Source organism: Sardina pilchardus, chromosome 7 (assembly GCF_963854185.1).
Source record: "Sardina pilchardus chromosome 7, fSarPil1.1, whole genome shotgun sequence".
Classification (NCBI taxonomy): Eukaryota; Metazoa; Chordata; class Actinopteri; order Clupeiformes; family Clupeidae; genus Sardina; species Sardina pilchardus.
Window position 1 is genome coordinate 27,098,032 of NC_085000.1, and position 22,477 is coordinate 27,120,508.

General features: G+C 44.9%; 1 protein-coding gene across 1 annotated transcript in view; it reads right to left on the bottom strand.

Moving 5' to 3' along the window:
* Positions 1–15,079, bottom strand: part of LOC134088108 (metabotropic glutamate receptor 4-like) — a 130,180-nt gene extending 115,101 nt beyond the window's left edge. Inside the window, exon 1 of the mRNA XM_062542036.1 lies at positions 14,507–15,079. Coding sequence (XP_062398020.1) covers positions 14,507–15,079 — 573 coding nt within the window. The remainder of the gene's footprint in view (positions 1–14,506) is intronic.
* Between the last annotated feature and the right edge of the window lie 7,398 nt (positions 15,080–22,477).

Consider the following 22,477-nt stretch of genomic DNA (forward strand, 5'->3'; position numbering starts at 1 on the left):
AAGTTCTGAAGATATATTTATCATTTAGAATACAGTATATGACTGTGTTGTTGATGTGTTATCTTGAGGACTGCTGCAATATAACACAGTGGGTCTTGACTTCCAACTGTATCTGTTTGTTTTCATCTGGGAAATATTAACATTCATCTCCCCCAATCAATGGAACACATCACCTTCATCGACTTACAACACGTTACACCATCCACCCAATTAGGAGAACGACCTTGGCTCAGAGAAGCTGTTTTCACATTCTCCATTAGTGTTTCGTCGAGATCCTAGTTACCGGACACAACAACCCCTCCCCCCCCCCCCCCCCACACACACACATACACACCACCTCCACCACTATCACACACATTCACATCACACACATCCCCACCATCCCACACACCTTCCATTGATCCAGCCGGCGATGTGAACACTATGATAACGTGCCTGTTACTGGGCACTCAGTGGACACGTAGAACCCACACCAACCACCCCTCCCCCTCACCCTCACCCTCCCCGGCGTTTGTTGTCTCGTTCTTTTTTTCCTCGTCTCTCCCCCTGTGGTCAGAGGCATGGAAGGCATCGGTGTCAACATCTGATGCCTCCATTTAGACGTGGTAATTGATTAACTGTGAGAACAGTACAGGGGCAGGTAATGCATTCGCCGAGTCGATTGCATTGGCCTTCTGCGCACGGTCAAACGGTGATTGTAATTAGTTTTTTTTAGAAGGGACTCGGACTGATGCTCTCAAACAGTGGGGTTGAGTGGCTGTTAAGATCTGTCTCGTTAACAGATAGTACTCGCTGGAGAGCTCCTGACTCGTCAAGGTAAAAAGGTTGTGACTAGGTTAAGTAGCACTGGTCCCTGGACTTCCTGAGCACAATGGAATACCGGTAGTGCACCATTGTTCTTTCAATGCCATGTCTAATTGCAGGTCATTAAGGAACCTCATTTGCAATACTACAATGCAAAGCTTTAAATAGATGAAGTTTGGCTATCGCCTAGAATGAAGAAAAGACAACGTTCAAAATGCTTATACACGTCATCATTCTGTTATTAGCACATGGTCGTAAATAAAGACATATGTGTAATGTTCCTGCAAAATTAACTAAAGCAATAGTAAGCTATTTTAAGCCAATACACCTTTTTTGTCACATTCAGCAAATATCTCCTCACGATCTAAGCAGACCTTTCTATGTGCACACTGAAAAACAACAGTAGTGGCTCCGTAATCGGAAAACAACCACAGAGTATATTCGCCCACAAACGCTACTGCAGCCAATCAGAAACCGCTAACGCACCCACAATCACCTGGAATACACCCACTATCCTACAGAGCACTGAGGGGAAGGGCTCATGTTCTTTCTCCAGCATTGCTAAGTGCATCTTTAAAGAGAAATTATGCAGGATTGGTGATTTCATCTCCGGTTTCGGTTTTGCATTTCGTTTTCACTCGTTTTATGCTTGCATATTTCTCTGCAGAGCTTCCCCTACAGCTTTAGCATGTATATTTATACATATATAGGCTATATATATATTTAGAAATTGCAAGCGTGGTTCTTCTTGTTCCTTACGCGTTTCAGACTTCCAGATGTAAACAAGGAGCGATCGCCTCCTAGACAAACTGCTGTTGCAATAGCGGATAGGGACACTGGGGGCAGGAGAAAATATTACTGTTTTCGATAAAACTGGTCAGTCAAGCAAAACAACGATTCCTAAGCGATTTTATGGCTATGACAAAGTTGCATAGGGTCTCTTTAAGCTAAACTCCTGAGTTATTCTCAGAGCACTATACAGCACTGGAGCCCACTCTCCTCAGCCTGTGTGGGCTCACTGAGTAAAGAGATGGCCCACCTGGTGCTCCTCTGCTCGGCTAGAGAGACTCCGTCCCTCCACACTCGCTCCATTCTCTCTCTCTCTCTCTCTCTCTCTCTCTCTCTCTCTCTCTGTGCCATACAGTTTGACAGCAGGACTTTGTGCTGCGTTGTTGTCACTTGTTTCATTTGTCAGCACTTCATTCTCATCACCTCTAACTTTCCAGATGCGCTGCATTATGCAGTAAGTGAACAGCCCTCTGTCAGGGCCTCATTAAATTAACAAGACGTGCTCATTCGGATTAAGTCAGAGGGTGATCAACAAGGCATCGCGTCCCAGAATGCATTAGTTACAAACAGACAGACAGCATGGAGGCAAATCCTTCTAAATATATCAAGCTAGCCTCCTGTGGCAAAGAGGGAATTCAAGAGCATCCTAAAATGCAATCTCTCATACCCCAAACACTCTTCTTATACCTAAGATTTAAAAATTTAGCAAGGAGAGTGATAAGGTGTGATGAGAGCAACATTCAACATTGGACCAAGGGAAGTTCATAAAACTAGTAGAAAAATATTGAAAGTAACTCATAAATGGCGAAGTGGTAAATACTGTAAATATTGAAATGAAAAAGACTGAACCTGATTCACAACTTGATGCAAAAAACTGTTCTAGCATGGCAATTTCTTCCAAACTAAAATGAACTGATTATCATTTTGAACCACATTTGATTCCCTGGAATTGACATTGTTTTTCAATTGTATACATGTTGTAGGCCTATTGTTGCATGTATTCAATTTTCATACATGCAACAATAACCAATTTTCAACATTTGAAGGTGTCTACTGAAACCTATGTTCTCTAAACAAGTGTGCATCTATCATCTATCAAAAAAACGTAAGTAAATGAATTAACTCTCATTTTAAACATCAAGTCATCAGCCAGATCCATTTAAGTCTATACAACCTCACCTAACTTCTCTACAATAGCGAGACACCTATTAAATGTGACATTGAAATTGCCTTTGACTTTGTAACTCATGGATTAAATGCAGCTACCCCTGAAGGTGTCAGCAGTGCTCTTGACACCGTGATCCCTGAGAGTGGATTTATTGCCAAATCCTGGCAGAGGTCACAGCGAGCTTTGGGCTTGATCTAGAGTGCGGCAGGCTTCTGCAGACTAATTAAAAAAAAATAAACGTGGTTGTAAATCTATGGTGAACCCAGAAGCCAAAAGACCACCACACAGACCACCGCTTGCTCAAGCAGACTTAGAAATGGGTAGCTATGGACAAGATGGGCTTCAGTAATGGAGCCCTTTTCCGCTCTGCTGTAGAAGTCAAGCCGACCGCTGTCTCCTAACTCAGCATTACGGTCTGTGTTCAGTGCGTCTGCCTACCTACAGTTGTTTCTGTATGCACCAAAACACCTTGCAGCATGTTCTTTTGCTGTGCAGAGGATGTGTGTGAGTGTGTGTGTGTGTGTGTGTGTGTGTGTGTGTGTGTGTGTGTGTGTGTGTGTGTATTGGGCTGGAAGAACCCCCTCAGGGCAGTACACTGGCCTGCCAACATCATCTCACTAAAAGCTGTCTGCCTGAAGGATCGACAGTGTCCTTGCAGATCACCCTAAACTGCCATCTCTGGCCAGGCAGCGACCGAGTCCACCGCATTTACAGCCCTCATACCCCTCCCCCCCTCCCTCCCTCCCTCTGTACTTACACATACCTCCCGGAGTACATGGAAGTACCTGGGATGTCAGCGGGGTGAGGTCGGGCGGGATGAATAATAAACTGGGCTGCAATCGATTGCGCTGGAGGTGGCTGGGTGGCTCGGTGTTTACTCCCTGGAGGAAGTTGGTGGGGGCGTAGGGGGGGGGGGGGGCAGAGTGCTGCTGGCCCGGGATGAACCCGTTTACAGATTCACAGTTAAGGACAAGGACGCGAGCCTCACCTCGTCGCTTGAGCGGAGCCGCTCCCCGCCTTGAGAGGCCGCGAGGGGCCAGAGAGGTGCTAACTGCTCGACGGGGGAGACAAGGAGGTGGGAGTGATGCATTAGAGGAGCCAGAGCCGGGGTGCATCATAGTGGACCTCTGGACAACAAGGTGACCGTGTCAATGGGCTCAAATGAGAGTCTGACGTGTTTTCCGGCGAAATCTCAGGATGCTTGCCAACATCCGTGCCCACAGATATGAGTGCCATGCTACCATGGAGTGCTAGTCACCAAAGCATAAACTGATACATTTTGTTGTTGTTGTTGTGCTACTTCAATATACATCTACCTAATATCATGATGATGTATAACCACGTGAAAGTGTTATTTCAAAGATGGGCGGAAAGCACTTCTAGCCACCGCTGCCGTAATGTAGAGTGTCTGCTAAATGTAACTCTAATCTCAGTTTTCATACGTTTCCCGAAGACATTGAATTACAGAACCGAACAGAAATTACGGTCAATCTCCCTGACCAGAAATGTCTTAACATCCTTATCCAAACACAGAAGTGATGCGTGCATGGAACCCATAGCCACTGTTTTCCTTGTTGTGTTACTTCAATATACATCTACCTAATATCATGATGATGTATAACCATATGAAAGTGTTATTTCAATGATGGGCGGAAAGCACTTCTAGCCACCACTGCCGTAATGTACAGTGTCTGCTAAATGTAACTCTAATCTCAGTGTCCATACATTTCCCGAAGACATTGAATTACAGAACCGAACAGAAATTACGGTCAATCTCCATGACCAGAAATGTCTTAACATCCTTATCCAAACACAGAACTGATGCGTGCATGGAACCCATAGCTACTGTTTTCCTTGTAGCAGACTATCATAATATGACCAAGTGATTCTTGGACACGTTTTGAAAGCAAATTTGCCATGCTATTCCCTCTACACTATAGACAGAGAAGTAAAAGATGTCGTGTTTAAGGGCAACATCAAAACAACCATGCCATAGTGCACAAGGGGTTTAGCTGTGTGTCCACACTGTGTTTATGCGATCTGAGCATAAAGCCATAGATGAAGGAGGACTCTGTAAATCAACTTAGTTATTAATTCAAAGGTCAACTTCACGGTCAAGGTTAATAGGATCGTTGGATTCTTCATTTGAGGTCATAATAACACCTCCTGCTGTATAGAAAGAAGCTTGCACAGGCTTCAGAATCTGTAAAGAAACTGGAATCTTTTAAATAAAAATACAGCAGTGGGTTGAACATCATTTCATAAACTATTAGTAATTTGGAAAAATCCAACGGTGGCCACTCATCCCTGTGCCACATGTCACTTCTCATTGATCACAATTCAGCTACCCATCAACAAATGCCCCGACTACATAGCTTATTCTGGATCAAACACATCAGCTTCATAAATTCCTGTCAGGCTGTCATTTTCCCTCTGTCAGAGAAAATGTTGAATATACATTCTGATGGCTGATAAAGCGGGAAAAAAATATATGAAATTGGCGACGGAGTTTGAGGACTGTAATCTCCGGCGCCTTTCTAGCAGAACTGACAAAGCGCACCACATGAGGATCTCTCTCTCTGCTGTGATGTGACTGTTAAAAGATTTATGGGGTGCGGTGGCAGTGATATTTGGAACACCTCGATTTTATGGGATTTGGGGAGTCGCTGGTGGGACAGCTTCGCTGACTATTTCCAGACAGAAACACACAATAGGGAAAGTCGGAGCCAAGAAAATGAAAACTTTCCTGCCTCTGTGGAGTTTAATCAGCTCTGAGACTCGGTACACCGAGGAAACAAAACATTCAGTACATAATGTGATTCAAGACACAGTAATGTGTGTTAATTTAGCCTAAATTACAACACAGATTAACAACTTTCACATCTATGCGATATATTTTCATATATCTTTTTTATTTTCCGTCAGCTTATTTCTCGTTTGGTAGATTGATTTGTATGCCTATACAGAGCCGAAGTGCAAGGCCTCAATCTCAGTGTACAGTGATGAGGTATTGAATAGCTGATGGGCTCAACAGCAATACCAAGTCATAAAGTATGTGTCCTCAGTGTCCTTTTTGGACTACTGACCCTTGTTTGCACTCTTGCTACAAAATCATTCCACAACAAATTCTGACTGTATTTCCAGAATTTCTCTGCCATCTCGTTGCCAGTTTTAGATTAGACTTCCTGACAAAAAAAACGATGCATCTTTTAACAGCTCAGTGACACTGACGGAGCACATTCATATTGGCAGAGGACAATGCCTCTCTGTCAGCTCAATTCAGACTCCACAATTCCATTCACTCATCTAGCCTCATCAACAGCAGGCATTTTCACATGCCACTTTTTACAGAAACTTGGGCTTAAGGGCCCTCGAGCTGGCCCACGGAAGCAGTGACAGGGACAGTCTTGTTTTCACCTGGACGACAACATTGTGAGCAGAACCAAGGAAATGGGCAAAGGGGCAAAGGGGCAAAGGCTCTGAGGTCGACCCAGGAAGGGGGATGACAGGTGGATGAAAATGGAATGTTGTGAATTTACAAATATTAAATCTTGAAGAGCATTTCACAATAACTTTAATGAGTCTGCTACTGTTTTCCTTAACCCTGATGTCATTCTCTGATTGAGTGCTTCATCAGAAAATGACAAAACTAATGCCGACTGCCTTTGGCACTGAGATGTTTGCTTGCAGGTTCAGAACATGGCACATCTGTTACCGACATATCCCGTAAACAGGAACAAATCTTACAAGTTACTATGCAAACAAAGCACATGCAAACAGTGTCAATAGCACTATTTATTTATCCTAGTGAGTGCCAGATGGACTTATACCACCTGAATAGCCTGTTAAATGGCAAATCAACACATTCAACTAGTGAAATACATCACAGAGTTTGGTCTAGCATTCTATTTTATATATAATACCATCCTTTTCTTTTAAAGAATAATTGACAGATGAGTCTTCAATGTTTTTGTGGACCAATGCACTCCATTGTCAAGTCCAAGTCTTTTTATCTCCATGTTACCACAAAAAGACATTTTAAAATGTAACCCAAGTTTTGGGTTCAAACACTTTCATGATCACAAAGAGGATTTGTTGGCTTTTCATGTCAGATCAAAATTTCCTGTTTGGAATTAGCGGCTATACTACAAACAGAAGATGCGCTCTATTCTCTCCTATTCCATAGCCTCTGTTTGAGCTGCTAAGATGACACTTCAGCAATTCAGAATCAGCTGTAAGATCTAGAGGATGCAAAGTTAAAGATGAGAAAACATCAGACGAGGCCAGCACTATTATAAACACGGCTAAGAACAAAATCAAATTGTAAGAGTTGAGATTTGAGTACATCCACTGGGACCAAATATTTGGTCACGGATACTCACAAGTAAAGTGCTGAAGTAAGGACATCTCTTCAGAGCTGGAGAAGACTAATCTTTACACAAGAAGAGAATTACTTAAGATAATATTGGTTTCCTTTCCGCTTTTTGGGGGATAAAAGTGAGAGGACTTTATAGAGAACTATGTTATGAAAGCTCAGTGGTAGGACAGGATGTCTCTTAATGCTGGAGAAATATGTACCACTTGAACTCTGAATTTAATTTCTGGCAAAAATCGCATTACACAACTACACTGAGTAGGAGTTCTAACACTGTTAATTGTGTTCATGGTGACACACACGCACTCACACACACAGAGAGAAAGAGAAAGAGCGCGCGAGACAGAGAGAGAGAGAGAGAGAAAGAGAGAGAGAGAGAGACGGTGGTATCTGTAGACTTATCCTGGAACATGTCCTACCCTCCACCATGCTTATGGGAAAATGTCTGACAATGCAAATTTAATCATCCCAATCGTTCCTGCAGACCTGCCGAGCCAGTCAAAGCAATTTCCCATAAATGAATTTGGCTCATATTTCCATATTCAGCATTGTGTAAAGGCGCCACTGCACCTTTTTTTGCAACTGACAAATGAACACGATAGTCACATAGAACAAGCAAAAGGAGACAAAGGAAATGGCGTGGAAACAGTGAACAAAAAGTCCCTCCATGTAACTACACCATCTCCGTTCCTCAATGAGTAACACGGTCCTTCAACTGTCATTAAATGTCTACAGGAAATGGCCCCATACATTTCCTCTTACTCTTTTCTCCTCCATCTTGTTGGGACAAAGGAGTGTTGGGCTCTCAAGATTGCTATATCAGGGGTGGAGGTCAGCAGAACTATGAGAAACCGATCTGTTTTCAGAGAACAGGAAAAAAAGAAAAGAGGAGGAGGGGGAAGAGAGTATTGCTGGAGGGTGGCAATCAGGGAATTGGCTGGAGGGAGGTGGAGAAGAAGGTGCTGCAAGATCACAGTACAGGCTACTGGGAATCACTGAAGGTCACGATAAACAGAAGCACACACTCAATTGTGCTGCAGACCGTTAGCAGGAGACAACTGGCTGTCGGAAGACAGTGACTACAATGTAGATGATTGATATCTATAGAGACAAATGTGGGCATGTAAATGCAATATTGTTAATGTGTAATTTCTTCGCAATGTGTGTGCAAAAACATAAAACGTTTGCTGTGAAATATTTTATTACACCTTTTAAATGCAAGTCTAATCAAATTGCAGTTAAATGGGTCAGTAAGAGGCTTAACCTTTCCTACCAGCTGGATTTGGCTATTAAAGCCTACATGCACTAGTTTGAGTATTTTCTTAGGAGGAGTACAATACTGCATTATCTCTCTGCTTGTTGACATCTTGTTATCATATTATTTCATGACCGCTAAACTGACTTTTGTCATCAATTTGAATCATACTGTTCAGTTGTTGCGGTAGAGGGTGGGGAAAGCTACGACTATAACAAATAGTACGTAAAACGGAGAGGCAGCATGCACCTTCTGCAGGTTGCCCATGGTGCTGATAACGTTACGTTCAGGTCCTCAGGGCGGTTTTCCACCAAAGCTTTGTGTGCGACTGTGTCTGCCATGTTGCCCATTGGTGTGAATGTGAACCTCCCTGAGATCCTGTGACCGTAGCTCACAGAGGTTCCCATTGAAATTAATGGGTACGTTGGTGTTCACAGTTGGATACAAAGCTTGGTGGGATACCACTCTCAGTCGTAACAAGATGGCACCCACCCACTGATGTTGTCACAATTCGCACCGGAAAAGCCAGCTATCATTTGCATTCCAATTTTTTCTGGGTTTGAAACCAATTTAATTGGTGAAAAAAAGGTAACTGGGATGTGTGATGTGCTGAGGATGCATTAAGGAATGAATCTTCATCAAAGCATCAAAGTCACTCAAATACCTGTTGGATGTTTTTATCAGAAAGAATGCATGTTTTTCATGTATTCATGTCATTTGCTGAACAAAATCTAACATCCATTTGGATCTTCACTTTCTCAGCACTTACAGTGCTTGCTTAGTAAATCAATGGACAAGGGCAGCAACAAACATCGATGAATCCAGACACATAAAACTGGAGAGTCCGTATTTACAGCTTGCCACGGCTGCCTGTGATGTGGCTGTGACTAATTACTCTGAGACGAGGGCAAGAGGCAGGTCGCTCGGAATCGATCCCAAACTGGGGCCTCTCCCCTCAATTACAACAGCAGCATGCCGTAGAGGTACCGTGAAGGTGACAGGGCAGACCTTAGAGGTCTAACTTGTCGAATGGTAATTCACCAACGCGCCCCCATGAAGGAGGCCAGGGAGAGAAAAAAAACGAGGAGACAGAAGGTTTTGAGCAACACACAGATGACCATCTGTGTAATTCAATTTTGATAAAGCAAAAATGGATTTTATCTCAGAGTGATCCCCTGCGGGATATTTGCTTGCCGTCTTTATATCCTAAGCTCAATACCCATGATATGGCTGGCAGATTAAAGGCGGAGACACTCTGAAGAGGTGAAATACAGATTATCCTAAATCTTATCAGAAAAAACTGCCTGCGGGTCAGACCACCTGGAATCTCATTTTGAGTCCGCTACGCATGCTGCAGATGCAGACGAGCCAAGGTGGGATTGGTCTGTGGTGCTGCTGACTGTGACCACTGGTGCAGAGTATGAAAACTCTCGCTCTCTTGCAGAAAGATTAGAGCCAAACTGGAGTGCAGATGCAGCTTAAGAGGCACAGCCAATTTTAAGCAGACGAAAGGAATGTATATTTTTTTTATCTCCACTGAAAAAAGAATTTCACGAGCAATCAGTAAACTCTACGGGATCTCGTTCCTTCCAAAAAAGGGATTAAATTGGTGCTTCGACCTCTTCTTAATACTTGGTTTCAGCATTGTCGTCTATTTTCAAAATACCAAGACTATATTAATCCCCATTTACTGTAGATGGTTGGTCCACAACCTAATGAAATTACAGAGCATTTTTCAGGGATGACTCCTGGATTATGACCAAAAAAATCTCTTCTGAGTTCCCAGAAGTTACAATCCACCTCCATCCACTTTCTAAAGGTGCCTCTCATGTAAAGTTTATACGTCCTCCCTCGCTCCTCGGGCCTCGATCCTCACTGATCTACATAAAGAATGATGGGGCGGCAACAACGATAGTCTATCCCTTCGTCTATCTTTCTTTATGTAGATCAGTGAGGATCGAGGCCGGAGGAGCGAGGGAGGACGTATAAACTTTACATGAGAGGCACCCTGAGTCTCAACTCCCCGACCAGGCAGCGCTAAATCTGTCCGTGACATTTCACACTCACAACGATGGGCAAGATCCAACATTCATGGCAGCTCAAATCTATGAGCTCCTCTCACTGGTGAACAGAGAGGCAGCAAAGAGGACAACGCACAAAACAACCAAGGGCTGCCATTGCCAATAAACGCAGCCGCGCCACCAAAAAAAAGCGGTAGCACTTTAATTAAAAACCTGATCCTCATAAGGGAGCGTTCAAACATCACCGCGGAGGTGGCGCATGGTATAGCCGGGCTCGGGCTTAATTAGCCTTTTTCGGTTGCCTGCGTGCGCCGTGCGCGCTTGTTTATGTAATGTTGTGGCCTCGGCTGATGAGAACATCTCTCCACAGACAGACAGCCAACTGGAGGAAGGGAGCGAGCGAGCGGAAAACATACAGCCGAGACAAAAGGAGTAGGAGGGAGAGGGTGGGAGAGGAGTTCAGGTCGACTCCCCGAGCTCATATGTAATTTTCTGGAGCAAAAAATATTCACCAAGACCATTCGGGAGATGATCCTATCTGTCTGGAAGTGATAAATAGCTCTCCTTTCGTCCATAAACACTCTGAATTAAGAGCTAACAGATTCCATAACCCATAAGAAAGGAACATCTAGAAAAAAAAAGACGTCCTCCTTAGCTCACTAGTTTTTCCTAGAAAACAACTTAGGTTTAAATCAACTCCAATGCCACCACCGTAGGGTTAAATAACCGTGTGACTAAAGCTTATATTAGATCATCTGCTTCCTGGTACAGAATTCTTAAATCTACACAGTGTTATGAGTGTGCCGTGGATTCAGTGGCACTACCTCTTCTGCACAGCTATTCTGAGAGATATAATGAATATTAATCTGCTCATTACAGCTTCCTCCTCTGTGTGCTTCTCTCTGATGTATGTAAGATGTTAATTCATATTCTCTTATGTAGGTAAGATGCTAATGCGCATTCTCTTCTGGCAGTGTATTACAGCTCGATAATCAAACAGCACCCTATCTGTGTAACTATAAAGCATTGTACTCATTTTTTCAGATACATTTTCACAGTGTTTATTACTGATTGCACTATGCTGTGCATTACCTTGCGTCATGCATTATGCATTGTTTTAAGACCCAGCATGCATTATTCAAAATGAAATTCTTGGTGGAGAACTCCTAGAAATAGCTTTCACTTTAACTATGCTGCAGTGTCGTAAAAATGAAATGACACAACATGATTGTTAAAAAGGACACGTCACAATGCGTGTGACTAAATTGTGATTTTTCAATCCCATATAAGGCCTACCAGGTCTCCTGGTATATTTCCTCCCTATGGATTATGCATAGACTCTATACCTTCACAAAGATATGAAAGGTGGAAAAACAATATGTGTACATTGTTTTTAAGAAAGGCTGGTAGGCTACTGAAACACGTTTAAAATAGCGCAGGCAATAATCCATGGTTGAGCTTTTTGAGTGCTTCTTTCCCCTTTGATGAGGGCTGAGGATGACTGGAAAGCACCACACACACACCCTTGTCAGCCCAAATGATCCTCGCATGGAGATGATTGAAGAGTTGTATAAGCTTAGAGAAGAGAGGCCACAAAAACATGCAAATCAGGTAAACAAAGCTGTAAGAAGAAGATCAAAAGAAACAGTGTGCCACAGTGCACACATTACTCCCTACTTATGCTTGACCTTCTCTCTAAGGCAACCGAACTGCTGCAGCTTGGCCGTGATAATGTGGAAGAAGCAACCCATACTGCTTAGGCAGATTTTATTTTTACCTGGTCTAATACAGGCATCACTGTAATACCCAACCAGGGTTGTACATTCCTGATGGACCTTCATATGCATTGTATACTGTATATGGCGGTCTATAAGCATAAAGGGTTGAGTTTACATACAGTATATATGCAAAGCGTAAACTCAACCCTTTAGGGGAGGGTTTGTACTTAGACAGCTTTAGACGGAGAGGAATTCACCCTATCAGTCAAGATTATGTCACTGCACTCCTCATATTCTTTTATTCATACATCTGTTCGAAAAAGCAAGAGCTATCTGACGTCTCACTTCCACCAAATTGAATTCCGTAAAACAAACGCCCGTACCATACAGCATAATCCCAACATATGAGCTTTTTATGGCAGATACTGCACTTACATATTGATCTGACCTGCAGTTCACATTTCCCTCAGCACCATCATGGTTCTGCTGCAAATCATACCACCGAGGAGGAGTGTGAGTCCAACATTTCACTGATTATTAGAATCCACTGAACCGTCCAGGGCAAGGACGTCCTTCAAGCAAAAATCAAAAAAGGGAATAGCTCTGTGTGTCGCTAATGAAGAGGGCATTCGGGCAATCTCACAGTGAGGTGCTTGTGTGAACAGGGAACAGAATGTCGGAAAACACCCTCAAAGGTTTCTGGCCCACGTGACATGACAAGGCCTGCCTGGCCACAGCTGCAAGAAACCCATTTGTAGTTTCCTCAGACTCCCACTGAACCTTCAAAGCGTTCATCCTGTCTGCGCTCCTTGGGTGTCTGAGTTGGAGTGGTGTTTTGAGAACGGCTTAAAAGGTTCCGATCACAACATACTGGTCTGAGGGCAGTGGATGCTGTGGTGGGGTACACAACAGTTCATCAATAGGACACTTCCTTTCACAGCAAAGCCTTGCAGGCCTGAATGGGGTTACGAACATGTTTGTTTGTGCTCTGATGCAATATGACTGGATGAGAGCACCAAAATGAGATTGTAAATAGATATGTCACATTTTAGATTGAAATTTAGTTTAGTCCGCAGTAAATCATAACTAAGAAGTTCGACTTGACCATTTTGATTTAAATATTACATTAATATGATGCATTATTTATGTTGTCTGAGGTCTACAGAGGGTTTTGCCCAAAATACTCCAATAAAGTATGCATTTTTTGTAAATGGAAAAGCCTTAGGCCAATATTGACATTAGTGTTTTCATCATAGAATGCACTTATTTCAGAAGAATTTTTGCTCAAGCTGGCATCCTTAAAACAATTGTGATTTTTCATTTCTGAAATGCAATAGCTCAACAACTCATCGGGGCTTCCCAGTGTAAGGTCACATGCATGATTTCCTCTATTTAATTACACGAGACATCAGAAAGGGCTTGTCCCTAATGAATGTCATTAGTCTGAAAGGCTGACACGATGAGACACCTCTCTCCACGGACGAGCAAGAAACTGCGTCGGAGAGAGAGTTTCTCTCGCTCGCTAACGGAAACAGATGGAGAGTTTTTCCGACGTTCAGAGTTCTGACCTCGAGTTCTCTCGGGGCGGGCCTCGGTGGGGGGAAAGATCAGGTTTTCACGCAGTGCCTTGCCGTCTGACTTGCTGAGCCCCAGCCCCGTCACTTCAGTCGAGACAGTTGTTAAAAATCACCTTGTGTTCCTCCACAACTTCTGACTAATCCCTCAATGAGTCAGTATGTGAGTCATGAACCTTAGGGCACTGAAAACGCAGCCTGGCTCCTTTTCTTTTCTTTTCTTTTTTTTTGCAATTTACTACAGCCGAGTGGTGTTTCACTTTATAAATATTCCAACAATCACATTCGTTCAGACCTGCAAATATTGTTATCCCACCGAGTGTGATGTTTGCATTAATGCTGAAACGTTTTGCCACTGAATGCATCTCCACTGATAATAATCATATTGCAATGGTGTGCGAGTGGCGCCCCCGAGCACGGAATGTAATTTAGTCCCAGCGCTGAGATATTTACCAACACTGTGAAAAAAATACACATTGGAAAGGAATGGAGACGGAATAAGCAATACAACAAGAAGCAACACAGGTGAAGCAAAGCCTGTTTGCCACAGTGCCTCTTCTAAACACTCACTGGGATTTGCACACAAGACTCTTGACACATAAGGGCTTGATGGGCGAGAGTCGAAAGCAGAGAGGCGTCCTACCTTAAAGAGACGCACGCACAACGTTGACCTCCGTGATGGACGAAGCAACGGCAGTTTGCCACAACACCACTTCTAAACACTCACAGGGATTCACACACACGACTCTTGACACACACAAGGGGGTTGATGGGAGGGCGAGAGCCAAGAGTGGCGTCCTACCTTGAAGAGACGCAGGATGTTGGCCACCATGATGGACACGGAGCTGGACGAGGCCCCGATGACGCCCACCACGCGCTCGGGCTTGGTGATGATGGGCGGCCCGCCGCTCAGGCACTTGACGTCGGTGCCGTCCTTCTCGATGAGCGCCTGCACGAAGGTGAGCGACTGCTCCAGGGCGTGGGTGTCGCGCGAGCACGTGTCCAGGATGCGCGCGCCCAGCGTGATGTTGGGCAGCAGCTCGTTGTCGTTGTTGATGCGGTCCAGCGCGAAGAGCATGGCCTCCAGCCGGTGGATGCCCTTCTCCTTCTTCAGCTCGCCGCAGGCCTTGCCGTCGTGGCCGCGAGCGTGCACGGGGAACAGGCCGCCCAGGGAGATGTCGCCGTCGATGCGGATGGAGTTGAGGTGCTGGTGACCCGGCGCCCGAGGCTTGGCCGCCTTGCCGACCGCCGCCACGGGGAAGAGGAGAAGGAGGACGGCGGGCAGCGCAATCAGAAGCTGACAAGAGCTGCTGCCACGGCCGCCCCTCCGCTGCCGGGTAATGGAGTCTATCAAATGCCCTCTGGGCACAGACATGGTGAAGGCTAGACTCAAAAAAAGAGTGCCTGCTTGGCTCGAAGTCCAAATAAAAAGCAGAGGTAAAAAAATGGGGTGACACACAACCCCCTGATAAGTGTTGAAGGTTAACTGCAATATTTCCCTTCGGAAGCAGAATTCCAAAAAATAATTTAAAAAATCTTCAAATATCTGCTCTCATATCTCTCGGCAGCTTTTGGCTGCGCGACAGAAAATACTTAATTACTTAAGGGATGTATCTCCTTTGAAAATGTTTTATTTCCTTTTTCCGACTGGTGTGTTTCACTTACTCTCTCGTTTTCTGCTGGCTGGGGTGGAGGGAAGGGTCTCCTGAAGCTAAGCAGTCTGACACGAGGCATGAACCTGTCCATAGAGAAGTACCTCGGAAGGCATCCGGAAAAAGAAAGGTGGAGGGTAAGCTTCTTTTCCTTTCTCCAGAGGGGGAAGAATCTTCTCTTGCTTCTTCGTCTGCAGGAGAAAGGGAGATGATGCTTTGACTCTGTGTTTTTGTAGTTGTTGTTGTTGTCGTTGTTGTTGATGTTGTTGATGATGTTGTTTTTGTCAGTTCAACCAGGCTCTGCTGGTACGTCCGCTCTAGGCCTCCCTTCAAAAAACGAATCCTGAAAGACAAAAAAAAAAGGAGAGGTGTGTGAGTGTGTAAAGAGGACAGTGAGAATGTGTGTGTGTGACAGAAGCACATGTGTACCAGATCTTTTTCAGCAGCCCTGACAGATGGCCTAAATGATGTTCCCTCTCTGTGTTCTTGTTCATTCCTTTCCCTTATTCACTTTGAGTCCTCTGAGGCACGTCCCCTTCTGATTTCATGAAACACCCGGATGTCGTTTGAAAAGCCCTTAACTCCCACTCAGTGATTTCCAATCTAATGAATGTCAGAGACACTTTTCACAAACAACCCCCAGAGTTGGCAAGAACCACCACTATTCTTCCCCGTTTTCCTACTTAAAAACCGCACTCATGGTGCACCATACATATGAAAGTCAGTATCAGTGAGACGACTCACCACACACACACACAAACACACACACACACACACAAAAAAAAAATCACACAGAATAATCGTGTTCGCTACATCAACAAAAAAAGAAATATTAAAAAAACATGTATTCTAAAGCTGTTGTAGAGATGAGTTATTGTTCAGGCCTCCAGAATCAATGATGCAGTGGCACTCAGCAGGATTCCATAGGCTTCCTCCCATTTGCATCCCACGTCCTTCACGTGGAGGGCCTCAAGGGTGCGACTAAGTATCACTTCAAACGCACAGAAAGAGCGGCACTGATCATCTGTGTATCACACTAGGAATTATCCCGATTATCGAATTATCCGAATGTCTTACATCAGCCTACACAGCAGCCAAATCAGTAAGCCTACTGTCTTGTTCCGATGTAAGGTAAGGTAGGTTTATTTGTAAAGTGCATGTTTTATGCCACCCAAAGCACTCAAATGTGTGTGGTAAAGCATACTCCAGTAGGAGATTAACGGATGGCACAAGGTTGCAACGACACAAAGGTCAAGGGTTCAATTCCCATGAAGCACATTTACTTCTTCACCTGTGTTATAAATCACACAAAACAGGTACCGTATCTCATAAATATCTGATTAAGGAAGTCCCTTGCCAGGACTCACACACCCTCTTTCTAATATCAGCACGGTCCACTGTAATATAGTACAAAGCTAAAGTATTGTGTAGGTAGTGGGAGGCTAAATTCAACCACCAAGAATAGAGCCAGGCTGGGGACTCTGCTCTTGATAGAGATCATGTTATAGCACCCAGTAAATCCCACTCTGATTACAGCCTCCTGTTCCTCACGGTCCACTCCCCACCCTCTGTTCTCTCTCTCTCTCTCTCACATACTCTTTCTCACACACTCTTCTCAAAAGCACCCACCTGGTGGCTGTAAATCTGAGCTTCGTGCCTTTCAAGTGTTGCCCACCTAGCCTAGTCTACAGCATGCCTGGGAGATTGATGCACCCAGTATATTAAATAAGAGATGGAGTGCCATCAAAGCGCGTTGTTGTTGCTGTACCTACCTACCGCATATAAGAGGCAAGCAGCCTTTGAAGTCTGTTGATGGGGAAGTGGATGAGGCCTTTTCTCTTTAACAGTGTATCTCCTCACTAGTCTTTTATATTCCCTCACTCTTCTACATAGACAGACTGTTATGATGTGGTGGGGGGTGGGGGGTGGTGGGGTGTGTGTGGGGGCAAGCAGGTGTTACAGTGTGGAAGCAACAGCGAAACGCGTGATTCACGGCAATACAAATAATCAGGAAGATACACCAGTCTGTTGTGGTGATTCTTCACATTTGTTGACGGCTTGATACTCTTGCTGCACATCACCATCACCTGAGACTCGAGGAAGGCTGTGCACGGGGTCATTGTCCTTTTACGATATCTTAGGTGTTACAGTTTATTCTGCTGACTGCAAAAAAGAAGCTGAAACAACTGCTAAATTGTGACCACACTATTTGCAAACATAAAGATGTTTGTGCTGTCAGTACTGACAATCAAACTCGAATAGGATTGTGCTCCTGTAGTGTAATATTAATGAAGACACTGGCTATGATTTATCAATCGAGCATAGAAACCAGTATAGATCTGAACGCAGAAATCATCTTATGATGGGGCTCATGTGTGATTCATGAAACGTTCATATCACTCCAATTCAAGCGTAAGAATACATTTGTGTTGGCAAATGTGGCGGCTCAAAACAAGCATAATTTAAATATCACGCCCCTATATATGCTCATTCTAGAGGCTTCGCCCCACAGAATTTATGACATTTTTCTAGCCTGGAAAATATCCAGACTCATTCACAAAGTGAATAGAGTCTGGGAACTCTCAACACTTGCATTGCGACAGGCGCTAACTTTGAAATCATTGGTCCAGCTCACCAATCACATTGATCAGAGATTCCTAATGATAATTTCTGCTTCGCCTAAACTTTACAAACTGACAATAAACAACATCAACAGTCAGGAAACAATGCGTGTGGGAAACATTGCTGTCCTGGAGATAACCACCGTGATATTGCAAGTCCAGCTGAACCATGTTCATTTTGACAGCTATAAAAGTGCCATTAATAAAGTCTGAGAAACTATAGCAATTTAAGTTGAACAGACTTTATTTTCGCAGACAGAACGGATCATACTACAAATGCATTAATTAGAAAACCATACGACATCTGTCATTTGTCCCTATCCTACATTATGGCAAGTGGGCTACAAATGTGCAGGAAAGGTCTTGGGTCCAAGATATTGCATGAATTCCACTCCGATTCCTATTCCTCAGCCAATTTACTGCTGTACCGTGCTATGCCACAAAAAGTTGTGTACACGAGTTGAGACGTGATGTGAGATTCAAACATAACCATGTTCAAATAGATAAATGCCATGCTTTGCGTGGAAATGAGTGTACGTACATCTGTCCTATGCCTGTTTTATGTCATACAGTACTTTTATTTCATAAATGAGGGCCGTTGTGCTAGTTATGGGACAAAACCAGTGGGCCTCAGCCGCCTTTGCACCTGTGCACTCTGTCATACACAGAGCTAGCCATCAGACTCACATAAAGGATTTATTCCCTGATTTATATAGAACCAAGTAACTGAAATAAATATCACCATGAACATCAACACTTTTTGAAAGTGTATTGTCCAAGTATGAATTAATAAATACTCCCTGTCACTTCATCTTGGGCCCTAAAAACTAAGTCCAGTCTCTCCCCTGGATAAGAAAAAGCTCCTCTATCAGCTGTCCAACCAGCTCATGACTTGGGACTTCTGACCCCTTCATTAATATTTTGACAATATTCCTCAGCAGGCATCGATTTTTTCCCGCTGTGCGGCGGGCGCTGAGGTGGATAATTGGCCGTCCAGGCTCCTCCCGAGGGCCTCTGTGTCACGCCACTCAGCGTGATCTGTGACGGGCGACGACGGCGCCGTTTAGATAGAGTCGTGCGGACGGCTGGCGACACCACAGTCATCCCTGCCTGAGCTGTGGCAGCAGCAGCAGCAGCAGTAGCAGTGGTGGTGGCGGTGGAGCCGGAGCCAGAGAGAGCGGAGCCACACTTCGTGAATTATAGACGTGACTGCAGGCATGATGTGCATCCCCGCGCACGCTCTGCCTTTTTTTCTGTTGTTGTATTTCGGTCATCAAATCAAATAATAAAGACGTGGGCCAGTGTGCTCCAATAACTTTTTGCAGTGGCCCCTTGTACGGCCCCGGTTCTTCCTCCCTCAAGAGTCCCTCCTTGGGGAGCGGGAAAAGAGGGAAAATGTATATCACTGTGCTCAGATCAGCCTCCTAAAATACAGCATCTATAATAGATGAGGGCATCCCAGCTGAATAGCTACATCTCATTGAAGGGGAGGCCTGAGAATTGGGAGCCTTTAGTGCCTACGTGGAAGACAAGGCATAGAGAGGCAGAGAGAAAGAGAGAGAGAGAGAGAGACCGTGTGTGTGTGTGTGTGTGTGCACGCATTTGTTTGTATGTGTGGATGCTTGTGTGTGTGTATGTACTCAAGTGTGTGTGCTTGTGTATGTGTATGTGTGTGTCTGTGTGTGTGTGTGTGTGTGTGTGTGTGTGTGTGTTTCCATCTGTGTGTGTGTGTGGCTCTGAGCAACTGGCTTGTCTTTTGTGTAAAATAGGACCCAGAAGATGAGGAGACAGATGCCCAGTCTCCACAGAGGATAAGCGTGGCTCAGTAGGCTCTAACCAGCAAGGGCCGTTTGTCCCATAAACATCATCCAAGACGAAATCCCCATCCTTCCCTCCCTCTCCTCATCCTCCTCCTCCCTCCCACTTCTCCTCCCTCCCACTCCTCATCCTCCTCCACCTCCTCCCTGCACGTATGAAGCGCACAGTAAATATTTTGCCGCCCGATATAATGAGCCTGATTGGATTTCCGGTGCTATTTTCTGCCTTCACAGCCTCCGCCACAGCAATCTGGGTGGCCTTAAATAGAGCATTAATTTTTAGACCGTCTTTGTTCGCACCCCGGCTCGTGATAATCACCTTCTCAGATACAATTTTATGAGATTATTATCAGCGTGCCGTAACACGAGTAAGATGCAGGCAGGCAGGCAGTGCCACGTTATCTGCAGTTAATTTTAAATCTCCAGCTCAAACAGTCAAGCGTTCATTATAGTCATGAAAAGGCAGGAGAGAAACAACATTGATAATCATGCTGTTGTTTCCAGGGGGCGGGGAAGGAGGGGGATTGTTCCTTTTTTCTCAAATGACTTCCCTTGTGAAGAAGTGGTGGGGTTTGTAGCTGTATGTCGGAATGATGCGATAGCTACTGTCAGGGTGATGCATAGCAAACTAACCACAGCGAAGACGGAAATGTGCGACGTGTGTTTGGGAAATGTTATTGGATAGACTGCGTGTGTGTGTGTGTGTGTGTGTGTGTGTGTCACAGTCAAGTGTGCCCGCCATCACCGCCACTCCAGCACAGGAACGCCCGTCCAGCCGATGGCAGAGTGAGGCATAGTGAACTAGCCAAAGTGAAGACGAAAATTCGCAACACGTCATTGTAAGTGAAATGTTATTGGAAGGACACCCAGCCAGTGCTAGTCAGTGTGTGGGTATGTGTTTATGTGTGTGCATGTGTGCTGCCTAACCCCCCCACCCACCCACCCACCCACACACACACCCCACATACACCCCACACACACACACACACACACACACACACATAACACACACAATCTCCTACTCCAGCACACAGGACGCCCACCCAGCCAGTGTCAACCGCCATGTGCTTCAGCCACGCTCTGTGCCGCAAGACTTGGGCTCGACGGCACGCGGCGCGCGGTGACAACTTGGCCAGCTGTTTGCAGCGCAAGCCCCAGATGGAGGGCGTAAATAAACAGCTTCTGCTCACGGTACACGGAGAGGATGAATACACACTGCACTGAGAGGATGAGGAGATGGCGCTGAGGTCAATAGTATAACCTCTGACCCCATACTGAGAGAGAGAAGAGAGAGAGAGAGAGAGAGAGAGAGAGAGAGAGAGAGAGAGAGGTGAGTAAATATAATTTACACATACACACACATTCTCAGACCCAGGAGAGGTTGCTTTTTCTCTCCACAGTTCAATCTATTCCGCTTGTATTTATCTTGTGTGTGTGCTCTTTTCCTGGACATTAACTGCAAAAGAGATCAGCATCTGCGGGCCAATTAAGGTCAGCTGTGCTCAGGTTTAGAGCCTAATTCTCTATCCTACATCACACAAATGAGAATGTGGATAAGAGGGATTCTTTTGTTTTATTAAAGGCTTTTGAGCTTGCAGCTGTCCTCAGCCAGCTTGAGGTGTCATAGAGGATAGATCTACACATACAATGTTTGAATGTGGGAGTGCAAGAGCCCATTAATAGGCAATTATAATTATTTAATAAATTAAGAGTGCGGACGTCCAAGAGAGCCAAATGTCTGTATCTTGCAACGTTGGCTAAAGTAAAGCGATGTCAGATCGCCCCATGAGTCGGAGCTGCTTAATGGGCTCTTTTCTGGCCCATTTTCCACCCTTCCGCCAAAGTTTTCACGAAAATCGAGCAGGCAATTTCTGTGGAACACTGCTGCACACACAGACCAAACAAACGAACTGCGCCGAAAACCACGACCTCTTTAACAGAGGTCACAACTGTGATGAGATGCATCTAACCTCGGGGGGACAAAAAAGAATCAACATCATACAAATGCGAATGTACGAACAAGCCTCTCTCTCAGCTCTGTATTCCATGGGAAACTCTCACCATCTATCAACAGCACATACTGCTCACTCACTCTGTGTCTCTATGACAGGATAAATGGCAGCACTGAGGGGGCAACATGCTATTGTTCTTAACCAGAAGAAGAGCCGACCGTGCTACCTGACAATGAACATACAGGCGAGAGGGAGCACACTGACTGCATCAAGAGTTAATGGCCCGTCACCTCGCAACTACAGTTTGAAATCGACAGCGAAAGAGAGAGAGAGAGACAGGCTAATTCCGGCTCTGCTCAAATGAATGGCTTGAGAGAAGAGCACCTAATACCATGTGAACCCCCCCCCCCCCCCCCAACCCTATCCACATCACACTCACGACCACCTCCCCACCCCAACACCCCCCCCCCCCCCCCCCCTAGCCCTCGGTCTAGCGCCGAGCAGCCATGCATCTGACAGTGATATTATAATCTGACAGCACGCCGGCGTACGGCCTGTACGGCTCATCGGCTTTACACTCAACCCACAAACAGTGGAGAGGATCATATGCTGTGTGTGTGCGTGTGTGTGTGTGTGTGTGTGTGTGTTGGGGTGTGTGTGGGGGGGTTGAACTTTTGTGTTCTGGGTAAGTCAAATCATCCTCTCAATAAATCCCCCATCACACGTATGTC